Here is an 11648-nt window from a genome sequence, read left to right on the forward strand (position 1 = left end):
TTTTACGTTGTTGAGTTGTGTTCAGCTAGCTGCTGACTTTAGAGTTTTATATACTGTGTTGGTTGATCTGGCTTGTGAGCTACAGCCTTGTAAAGGTGCAGTTCGGGAAGTTCCAGTGCTATACACAGAGTTTCAGACTTACATGTTCAAAATAGACATAATTAAGATCATTGCATGAGTAATGACGCAAACAACCTGGGGAACAAACACCAATAAAACAGAGTAAAGATGTACCTTGCGACTGTCGAAATCCAGATTTTGATTGCTGGGCAGGCACCTGTGAAAATAATTACAGATAAATTAAGCAGAAACTGAAAAAAAAAACTTCTTAAGCAAGTGCAGTAGTACAATGTTTATTATTCCTGTTCAGAAATAAGTAGTACTTGTATGCAAAACTTGACATGTTCAATCTCGATAGCGTCACCGTTCCCTTCACTCGCTCCTCCGTTGTTCCTTCGCCGCGCACAGCCACAGAGAGTTTGCGAGGGAGAAGGCGAGGACAAAAGCGTATAAGCGCTACAAATACGCACCGTTTCAGTATCGTAACTAACAGTCGTAATTGACGGAGATTTAACATTAACGGCTCTGTCAAAAGACTCAAAACACGGTTTAAATAGGAAAATAGTCAACTCTTCAAATGGGAGCGTGATGCCCACTCAGTGACTTTTCGCGCGTCGCGCTTCTTCCTTCTCCCTCTCCAGGACTAGGAGTCTGACCTTCATCTTACCAAAATCCAGCACACCAGGATACAACATTATACAGCAGAGACATATCAATCATTCAACCACTGGTGCAGGTTATGGGTGTATGTCTATGTAGTCAATTCCCGGTGAAGGCCGTTCCTTTGCTTGTGTTAGTTGGATGATTTGTTAAATTAGTTTTCGAAATTGATAGTCGTTGAGCTCTCACTTTCTATTTGGGTTGTTAGTTCCAATGTTTGACTTCACTTGAAGCAAACCTTTGTTTATCTTTAATGGGTTTCGTAATCGCTTTCATGTATGCCTCTGAATCATCACCGGATTGTGAAGCAACGAGTGGGTTTGAAAGAGAATTGGGTTTAACAAGTTTTGATCTTTGAAGGGAGTTGATATGGTTACCTTAGAGTATTTGGGGCGCTTGCGGCTTCAGAGTATAAGAGGTTTAGGGATTCTGTTTCGCGTTATTTTAGGGTTATGGTTCTGTTTGGAGGTTCTGCAGCCGGTGGTGGGGATCAGGCCATTGAGGGAGCAGGCTCGCTCATGGGGAGATGAGGTTGGTTTTGAAATTTTGGTTTGTTTTTGTGCTGAAGTATGCTTTATTTTTGTTCTTTTGATTGCGTCTGATTGGCATTGGGGAGAAATATTGTTAATTTATAATTTTTGTTGATTATGCTAATTCTAGTTCCACATATAGTGAGTTACTGATAGCTAAATGTTGCTTTTTTGAGTGAATTTTATGGACTATGACTGCAGAAGGCTGCTCTAGTAGGTCTTTGCTGTACATGTGTACATTTGGAGGAAATTTTGCAAAATCTTATGTTTACTATCTTCAAATGTATGATGAAATTTCATCGTGAATGAAAGTACAATGACAATCAGTTCTAGTGGACGAGATATGGAGGCTAATGTGGTAGTGCAGCTGGGAGTGAAGTTTGCTTATAAAGAATGCTGGAAAATAGAAACAATTGGATGTTGTTTCTGACTTTTAGAATGACAAAAACTTTTACTGGTGCTATCCCAGTTGTTGTTTGATTGGATTGGATGAGTGGAGATGGTACCCTCCCCAATTTTGACACGATCATTCCTTCCTTTCCTTTCTGTCTCATGCATGACAAAGGAAAATTAAGATTCACCATGTCCAAGGACTTGTTGGTCTTTCGGTAACATAGTATTGTTTCAAATTAGAGCATATTAATGCAATTTTTGAAATTGCAATAGACTGCTGTAGGAGAGGTGATTTTTTTTATATAGTCTATAAATTGCTAGATGATATTGGATTATATGAACCTCTTTATTTTAACTGTTATCATACTGTTTTTTGCAGTGGCTTTTTATTAGAAAAGAAGAAAATCAATTGGGCCCATTTTCTGCATGGAACATAACAGGAACTTACAGAGGTTTGCCAATTATCTGTTTAGGAGCATAATCATTTAATGATAAATTCATTAGTGAATTCATCTTTTTTATGATCACCTGACAATCTTTAATGTGGACATTGTGAGTTGCAGGGAATTGGAGATTTTTGGATTCTGCAAATAGCTCATCAAAGTTTACGGATTTTCAAAAATCCAGTGGCACTTCTGTGATTGAATTAGTTAGTACACCGACAAAAATAACAGGCGTCCATTATGTTCAGGTAAGTGGACTCTTCTTAGTTGTAGTTGTGTTAAAGTAAAGCGATGCTAGATAGGTTTTCCATGTCTTTATGGCTTGTATACATCTTCTTACTATTCATGGCATTGATAACAGGGTGTAATAATTTTCCATGATGCATTTGACAATGAACATAATGTTGGTGGTGCTCGAATCAGGGTAGAAGGTGTATACATATGGCCCTTTCGACAACTTCGAATGGTGGCTAATGGGTAACTTCCTTGAAATTTTCATTGTTAGCCACATTTCCATGTGTGTCAATCTACATTCACTTTACTAGCCAACTTCCTTGAAATTTTAATTGTTAGCTACATTTCCATGTGTGCATGTCAATCTGCATTCACTTTAAAAGTGTGGACTCCATTTTCTTATCCTTTAACCCAATGTTTTGAAGATAATGCCTTCAATGATGATCGTGAGGATGATGATGATAAATCCCTTAATGTTTCTGTCCTTGGGGATATAAATGTTAAGGAAGGTCAGTAAATGGAGCTAATGAGCATGCTGGATAGATTAACATTTGTGCTTTTAAACTTTAAAGGAACGTTCCTCGCTTAATTCCCTGTTGGAACTTTAGAAGCTATTGTTCATATTTTCTTGTTGAAGGGAGCTGTATTCGCACAACAAAATGATGCATCTAGATCTCTTCAATACAAAAATACTAATAAACTTGTCTTGAACTTGAAAACAAATCCCACATTGGAACTTGATGTTTTAGACTTCAAAACTACTAGGGAGCATACTGGAGCTGTAGTTAGCTTGAATGCTGTTAATTATATTAGTTTTCCGCATTTCAGTTATTTGGTTAAGTTTTAGATATATTTTATCGGTAAATTTTCTCATTTTCACTTCCTGTTGTTAAGTTACAATTTTTCCTAGGTTCACATTCTTTTTCTCTCCGTCACAGTTTGGGTTCCACCAAATACAACTTCACCCCTCTTTGATGTGGAAGTTACACAAAGCGGCATCTTGCATGCTCAGCTATTCTGGCTTTCTTTTTCGTAGTTTCTGATGATGAATGATTCTAGTTTTTAAATTTTCATATCATGTTTCTCTCTCGTTCATTTTGCCATATTCTTGGATGTAAAAAAACTCCCGTGCACAAAGGGCCTCCCATTGGGCGGGGTCGGGGACATGCAAGATGTACACAAACCTTAACCCACATATTCTTGGAGATAATACTGATAATTTCTGAATGTGTATATTAACTTTCATGCACTACTGCAGTGGTAAAGATTTGGAGCTGGGCCAGGAAGAAGATTATATTTTATCAAATCCTTATCATATGGTACTTCTTCCTATATTTTACAAGATTTGCATGCAATTCACTGTTGCAAAAATCCTTCTAGTCGGCGACTAGTCGGCCGACTAGTCGCTAGTCGAGGCTTGCCGCTTCGACTAGAGGGTAATCGGGTCACTTAATCGTGACCCGATTAAATCTCGACTAGTCGGTCTAGTCGTTTGTTTTTGACAGAGTTCCATCTACCTGCGAACTGCGACGAACTCTGAGTCTCCAAACGGAGACCATTGCAGGTCATTCTCCAAGACAAAGACACCCTTCATCTCATTCTCGGTTGGTTTCTCAGCACTACAGGTGAGACTCCGACCAAAGAGAACAAGAAGAAGTCTCTTTAGATCTCTCCGTCGTCCGTCATCTTCAGCCATCTCCTCCATCTTTGGTTTCTCCGCCACACTCAGAGTTTTCTTCGAGGAGCTTCCAGTCTTCAGAGCCCTCCTAAGGCTTGAAGTCTATGAGGCCTCTCCTTTGGGCCTTGCTTTGGACCTCTCTAATGATTTCTCCTGGCCCATTACAATATCTATTACTAAATGACTCAAGTTTTGTAAATCAGATATTCTTTTCGTTATTTGTCAAATCAGGTCAATGACAAATGTCTAGTTAAACGACTAATGTTGCCATTTTGGAGAGAAATCAATACTATTTTAGTACTATAAATTTATTTTACTTGAACATACATATATTTCACATATAGAATTATTTTTAATATAAATATAAATATATTATATTTACATATTTTTAATATAAAAATATTTTCATTTATATTGTGTTTTTACACATATATAACATGTATTGCATATATATATATATATATATTAATTAAAAAACTCAAAACGATTAATCCGATTAATCCCCGACTAGTCCCCGATTAATCCAATTAATCCTTAATCCCTGCAAACCGCTTAGCGGCCGACTAGCGATTTTTGCAACCATAATGCAATTGATGTTCATATCACAGAACATAGATTTGTGATATAACTTTCTATACTGTTCTATAATGTTTCTCCTGCTCTTTGCTTGATCTATTGGTCATATCTATGCAATACGTTTTGCTATCCAATTTAGCAGAGTAACAACTAGTGCGTTGGGTATCTTCAGGAGCTTTAAATTTGCATTTTTTAATTGTTCTGTTTGGTCTTGCAAACTGACATGAGAGATATCCTTATCAGTTGTATTGATTCATTTAGTTAATTAATTTGCATGTCCCAAAGAAATCAGAGCCTAATTGAGTCACCACCCTGCTCTTACTGTGATGGATTTGGAGTTGGGATATACATCTAAGTCACACGAGGTTAAACTCTATCTGAGTTTTGCTGAGTTCGGTCACTCTTTGAAGAAATAGTTGCAATTAAGGATATATTGTTTTGGCTTCAGAACAAAGTTTGTGTTAATCTTTATGTTTTTTTTGCCTTTTATTGTCTTTCGCTTGAGTGTTGGAAATTCTAACTTGTGGCATCTTTTTTTCAACAGCTCGGTGTCTTCTCATCTCAGGTGTTTCAAGAATCTCCCCGAGATAAAATATGGAGAAGGAAAATTTGTAAATTTCATATATCTTTGTGACTTGCAGTTGCAGTTCGAGTTCAAAGCTATATTCATTGTGATGGTTTCTTAATCTTATGCCAGCACCAATTTATGAGATGGAGAAACATTGCAATATCGAAATTGCAGCTCAGGTTTCACAAATCTCGTCCAATCAAAATGGTACATTGAATCATCTCAGTCTATGGAATCCTTTACTTTTTAGGTGGTTTGAGGTTGAATTGCATGTAAAAGCATATCACCTAAACTTGATGTCATTTGCACTGTGCATTAGTCAATATAATATTTCTGTTTAGCAATACTAGTAAATCAAATATAACATGCAATTGCATTGGACTCAAGTTCTTTTTCTTTTCTTGTTGAATTTCTTCTCGTACATGGAGATCGTGATCACTATCATATAGAAGGATTGATGGAGAGCCCTTCAGTGAATGATGATGGGGATTGCATCTCAACTTTATCATTAAATGCTACTTCTGTCAACATTGAGGTCTACTATAATAAGGCTGTGAACTATACCTTGATGGTCACTTTTGTATCCTTTTATATATTATTACTCTGTTCCCAGAGTAAAGAATCAGTTTTTAGATATTTCTACTTGGAAACGGGGTTGCTCTGTTCCTTGACTTATATTCATCAGGTATCTTTTCTTCAAGTTCTTTTACTGATTCGACAAATGGAACATAGCAACACTCAATCAGTAAGACTTTTACTCCTTACATATGATATAAGCGACAATTGGTTCTCATTGATCTTTTCAACCTATACCAATTTTTGTTCGTTTTCCAGTATTTTAACCATTATATGATTTTTAATAGAAGTAATTGTTCTTGTTCACCTTGATCAGGGGGCTGCCAAAGTTTCGATTCTAATGATCGGACAACAGGCTATCATGGATGCTTATCTTTGCCTTATACATTTGACTGCAGGAATTTTAGTTGGTAAGTTAATTGACACACGACTTGTGTGACACGAGTGTTAGCTTATATATATTTGCTTGAGTTTCTTTTATACTTTTAGATATTTTGGAACATATGGTGACTAATTAAACTTACTCGACTTGATTTTATTTTTAAACTCTCAGTAAATGGATAAAATATTGAAAATGGAGCAAACTTATGTGTACACCATGCACTTGTATGAATTGCATAAAGTTGGAGTCATAATATGCTTGTACGCGTGCACACTCAATGTCACAAAATACACCTTATACTGATAATGCAGGATTTCTAAAAATATTGACAAAATTAGCATGCTTATGTGTGTGCCTATCACATATTGACAGCCACCTGGCTTTATTTTTCTTAGCCCTTGGAAAGTAGAATACCAGTTAGTGCTACTTTTCTTATGGTTTATGTGCATGAGGGAATCATGAATGTGCATATCATGTCTTCATCCCGTATGACTATTCCTTATTTATTTCTCTTTTTATTGTGCAAACTTTCTAATGTGCTTTGTTTTTTTTGGCTTGGTTATTTTATGCCACCCTTGTATTGATGCCTTTACTTCCTTGCTTGCAGAGTCCTTATTTAATGCATTTGCAACTGCTGCATTTTTCAAGTTTGTAGTCTTCTCAATCTTTGAGATGCGATATCTTCTTGCTATATGGAAGGCTAGCAGGCCTATGAATAGTGGTGAAGGCTGGGATACAATGAGGCGTGAACTATCAGTTCTGTACAGCCGTTTCTGTAAGTATTATCCGGGAATTTGAAGTTTAGCATTTGTCATTCACTACCTCTCAAGTTATCTTTTCGAATTTTTGGATATATTGGAAAACTAATGTACTGAGTTCATACAGTCACGGAACACAAAAGATCCATACATGTGCTTAAACTTATATCTTTCACAGAAAACACTTAAATTGCTATGGTATTGGCGTTTCCTGCTTTTGTTATTATATTCTTCAGTAAAATTAGGTTCATTATGTGATTAAAAAGCTCTCAACTATCCTGTTTGAATTAATTTGAATAACTTTTGAATGAAATGCTAGTTTTTCTAATATGCACAATGGGAGCTTTTCTTCCAGGGTGAGAAGGAAATGAAGGTCACAGTTAAAAGTTGTAACAGGTGTCTATTAACTATGTTTGGAATAAATAGTTCATAGTTAACCTGTCACAAATTAACGTTTATTATGAGTGTGATCAATCTTATTGTTTTATCTGTGCATTATATGAGTATTAATAGACTTTTTACTAGAATAATGGGTAAGAATGAAAAAGGAGGTAATAGGCAGGGTAAAGTGTGATTTGTGGGTAACTTATAACCCAAGGGAGTTTGAACTTTTAAGCGAGGACTGCTCACCCATCTGCCCTCCTCAAACCTCATCGATGCAGTGAGGGCTTACACTGATTGTTGTTTTCTCCCTCCATAATTGTTCAATTCCATATGATTCTACTCTTCTCAATTCTTTGTATGCTTGCATGCTAGACACTTGTTATGGCCTCAATCATCTCCATGGATTTTACAATTCCTTCTATAGATGCTAATTAATCCAACTGCCAAAACTATTTGCAGATGGGATTCTATTGGGAGGCATTCTTGTTATGTATGAACTTCATAATTTTATGCGACCTATTCTTCTGCTTATGTACTCCTTTTGGATCCCTCAAATCGTCACCAACGTAGTTCGTGATTCAAGGAAACCTTTACATCCTCATTACATATTAGGCATGACTGTTACTCGGTTAGCAGTCCCGTTATATGTATTTGGTTGCCCTAACAACTTCATGCGCATAGAACCTGACAAGAGTTGGTGTATTTGTCTCTGTGTATTCATGGGCCTGCAAGCATCAGTTCTTCTTCTACAGCACTGTCTTGGGTCCCGGTGGTTCATTCCTCATCAGGTTGGATGCAGCTCTAACTCATTGCTATTGCCTGGTTCTTTTATGCTTAATCTGAATGGGTTAAAGGCACACACATCACTTGATTGCTATAGTTCCAAACATGAGTGCCTTCTAAAAAGCCCATGGCCCAGAGGTAAGACCGTCTCATGAGTCACAACGTCCTAGAGGGTTCAAATCCTAAAAGCAACCTCTCTGCATTAATGCAGGGGTAAAGCTTCCTTGTAACATTCAATAATGCATGGTTGATATCTACTTGGATTTCCCTCGTCGATGGGATTTGCATTAGTAGCAACCTTTGGACTTTGGTTTAGGTGTGAGTCCTCTAGAAGGCGTGGTTAGTGGTTACATTGTTATAACTTGTTTATTTTCATCTAAGCTTGTTCTGATAACTCCAGTCTGGTTTTATGATCTGCAGATCCTTCCTGAGAAATATAGCTACTATAGAAGATTTGATCACAATACAACACACGCTCCAGATTGTGTCATTTGCATGACTGCAATAGATGTCATGCAGCGGTCTAATGATTGCATGGTACACCTTTGGAACGACTTATCTTATGTGGTACGCGTTTTGCCAATCCACAAGACTGATTTACAAACTTTCCTGTAGGTGACGCCATGTGATCATTTCTTCCACTCCGGTTGCTTACAAAGGTGGATGGATATAAAGATGGAATGTCCAACTTGCCGGCGTCCACTGCCTCCAGCCTAGGGAGACTATTCCACTTTGTGTTTATATTGCATAGGACTGATTGACATTCTCAACCAGTTAATCAAGGTAATAAACGATTTAAACGATAATTCATGGTGACACCGTATAATTCACATTGGTTCTTTTTCTGGTTCAGGTTGGGAAAACAACCCACATTTGCTTGGGCATACCCTTAGAAGATAGCTGTGACGGATACCGGAACTTCTACTGATCTTGGAAAAGTTCTTTGTCAATCTTGTATGAATCATACAATGTATATTTTTACCGCGCTTGAAAATTAACAAGTGCAATTCTTTATAATAATCTTTTGTCGTCTTAATGCATTTTTTTTGGTTTTACTTTGTCAAAATAAAATCAGTGAAATGTAGCAAGTAGTATATAACAGGAAACTCAAAAAAACTGGTTAATGCTATGAACTTCTCCTTTACTCTTGAACATTCTTATCAATTGATGGGCTGATGGAACCCAGAGTTCATGTTCCTTTTTACAGAAACATTTTAGGATAAACCCTAAACCATGAAATAATATCTCGGTTGGTTATATCTCTGAACGTTGGTTGCTAAGGTCGGGAGTACGAACCAATTGGAATTTTTTTTTATCTCATGGTTTTAGACCCACTTCCGGATAGGGATTTGGAGTCTCATTTTCGTCCCCGAGGTTTATGCTCACTTAGTTATCCGAAGGTCATATTGAGTTGGGTTATTCCTCGGTTACCAAAACAAACAAAAACAGGAAAAAAGAGTAGCAGATCCTTTGAAAACTGAAAAGCCAGGAGAAACCCAATACACTTATGTTTTACACTCTTGCAAATGGAACATGGATTTTGATGAGGATATATACACAAGGTTAAGTATACAATATCATATGCTAGCCAAAGTGTGGATCTTTATTTGTATCTTTACAATTATCACCTACTCTTTTAGAGCTGTTTACGTGTAGCTTGGAGCAGCAGAAGGTGATAACAGAGGCGATGATGAAGGCACCACCATGGCTGCCGGAGCAAAAGCAGCAGCTTGACCACCAAAACTACTTCCTCCACCATGACAAATATACTCAAAGCAATCAACTGGATGCTCATTCACACCTCTACATTCCTTCTCACTTCTCTGGCGAGGCTTCTCCGGCAAACAATTCCCACGATCATCGTAGACAATCCCTTTTGATGTCAAGTTCATGCATATCCCTTCTTCCTCACAGAAGAAGTTGTAAGAGAAGGTAAAGTTCTTCAAACTTGGCAGAACACATACACCTTCAGGCACAAGTCCACTCATCATATTATGGCCTATATTCAGCTGCTCCAAGTGTGCTAACCCTGCAAGGCTGTAAGGTATCGGACCGATGATTTTATTATCACTCACATCCAAGACCCTTAATTTGTATAGAAATCCAACCTCTGGAGGCAAACACCCTGATAAACTAGTATTGGTTATCAGCAGCTCCTCTAGAGTGTGTGCAAAACTGGCTATACTTGGTGGCAAGCACCCACCAAAGTTGTTATTGGCAATGACCAAAACTGAGGCTGAGCTTCCACCTAAAGTGGCTGGAAGGACATTTGTGAAGCGATTGTTGTTCACAAATATTGCATCCAGGTTTTTCTTGAAGAGTTCAGACGGTAATGGCCCTTCGAACTCATTGAATCGAAGGTCGAGAAAGTGAAGAGTAGGGAGAGACAGAATCACAGTAGGAAAAGGACCTACAAATCTGTTGTTACTGAGATCAAGCTCGTAAAGAAGCGTGAGATTTGATATTGTTTCAGGAACAATGCCGCAAAAACGATTGCTGTTTAGATGGATGAGGGCAAGGTCTGTGAGGAGGCCTAGTTCATTAGGCAAGAAACCAGCTATATCACCATGGTTTAGATCAATCCCTGCGACAACTCTGGTTTTGGGGTCATGAGGAGCAGGTGCACAGTATACGCCTGTGTAGTTGCACACTGAAGGACCTACCCAGTTGGTGGTTAAATTTTGAGGGTCAGAATAGATTACATGTTTCCATGCTTGAAGGGCAATGTAGGCTTGTTGGAGTCTAGGGTTTGGGACCGGGGAGTGGCTGTGGCTGTGGCGGCTGCGGTGGTGGTGGTGGGAGGCAGAGTAGCTGTGCTTGGCTGCTGTTAGTACATTGTTGGAAATGGAAGATAGGTGTAAGAGTTGAAGGATCAAAGCATAGACAGTAATGCAAGAAGGCAAAGGCAGAGCCATTTCTCTATTGGGTTTAAAGTGATTTAAGTTGGCTTGCATATTATATAGAAGAGTTCTTTCATTTTCAACTGAAATGTTGTCTTCAGGTTAATCATTCTGTTCTATGTCCCAATGGAAAATTTTGATTTCTCTTGTAGATGATGATATCCAAATATGTAAGGCTACAATGACTGGTTATAGTGACAGATAACCATAACAAATGGACCTTGTTATGTTCTATACATACCAATATTTTGTATTGTGCCCTCTGATGTGCTACTCTTGAGCTAATTTGTGAACTTTGTTGGTCAAAAGGGACGGTTTGCAAATGTTTCAACACCAAAACTAGATAAGCAAATGTTTTCCACACCAACCTTTGCAGGCTTTGGAAGGCCTTGTTAGTGCCAAACAAGAAACTAGTAATGACAGAAACAACGAACCGAAGCTTTGATTGGGATGGTGAAATTGACTATGATAACTCTTTGCAAATGCGGGAGGTTGCAAATTTAATTTCCATGCCAGTAGTTTTGGAGTTATCTTTTCTTTATGGGCTTCGGCCCGAGTTTAGAACTGACCCAGCTCATTTTAGGCTTCGACCTCATTCTCTCCACTCGGGTTTCGGCCCGAGTTTAGAGTTGACCTAGCTCATTTGTAGGATTCAGCGTCATTATCTCCGCATGAGCTTCGGCCCGAGTTTAGAGTTGGTCCAACTATAAATGCCCAAAACAT

The 11648-nt window shown here is 38.0% G+C and overlaps 2 protein-coding genes across 3 annotated transcripts; one reads left to right on the plus strand and one right to left on the minus strand.

Annotated features, from left to right (window-relative positions):
* Window positions 1-698: 698 nt before the first annotated feature.
* LOC120004255 (transmembrane E3 ubiquitin-protein ligase FLY2-like) lies at window positions 699-9065 on the plus strand. 2 transcript variants are annotated; one of them, XM_038853543.1, is made up of 15 exons: window positions 699-1251; window positions 2023-2095; window positions 2207-2334; window positions 2448-2563; window positions 3579-3639; window positions 5119-5185; window positions 5272-5349; window positions 5565-5722; window positions 5828-5887; window positions 6035-6128; window positions 6708-6875; window positions 7702-8030; window positions 8446-8562; window positions 8641-8808; window positions 8879-9065. In XM_038853543.1, the coding sequence occupies exons 1-14, from the start codon at window positions 1090-1092 to the stop codon at window positions 8740-8742; spliced, it is 1713 nt and encodes a 570-aa protein (XP_038709471.1). In that variant the 5' UTR covers window positions 699-1089; the 3' UTR covers window positions 8743-8808; window positions 8879-9065. The 2 variants fall into 2 exon arrangements, with proteins under 2 accessions (XP_038709471.1, XP_038709472.1); XM_038853544.1 differs by having other exon boundaries at window positions 702-1251; window positions 5571-5722.
* Window positions 9066-9477: 412 nt separating this feature from the next.
* On the minus strand, window positions 9478-10985 carry LOC120004468 (leucine-rich repeat extensin-like protein 4). Its single transcript, XM_038853826.1, has one exon. The coding sequence runs from the start codon at window positions 10977-10979 to the stop codon at window positions 9672-9674; it is 1308 nt and encodes a 435-aa protein (XP_038709754.1). The 5' UTR covers window positions 10980-10985; the 3' UTR covers window positions 9478-9671.
* Between the last annotated feature and the right edge of the window lie 663 nt (window positions 10986-11648).

The sequence above is a fragment of the Tripterygium wilfordii genome, chromosome 8 (assembly GCF_013401445.1).
Source record: "Tripterygium wilfordii isolate XIE 37 chromosome 8, ASM1340144v1, whole genome shotgun sequence".
Classification (NCBI taxonomy): Eukaryota; Viridiplantae; Streptophyta; class Magnoliopsida; order Celastrales; family Celastraceae; genus Tripterygium; species Tripterygium wilfordii.

Coding starts and splice junctions, on each gene's coding strand:
- LOC120004255 (XM_038853543.1), top strand. CDS start 1,090: ATGGTTACCTTAGAGTATTTGGGGCGCTTGCGGCTTCAGAGTATAAGA. Junction 6,129..6,707: donor GACTGCAGGAATTTTAGTTG/GTAAGTTAATTG, acceptor CCTTGCTTGCAG/AGTCCTTATTTAATGCATTT. Junction 8,563..8,640: donor AGCGGTCTAATGATTGCATG/GTACACCTTTGG, acceptor ACTTTCCTGTAG/GTGACGCCATGTGATCATTT.
- LOC120004468 (XM_038853826.1), bottom strand. CDS start 10,979: ATGCAAGCCAACTTAAATCACTTTAAACCCAATAGAGAAATGGCTCTG.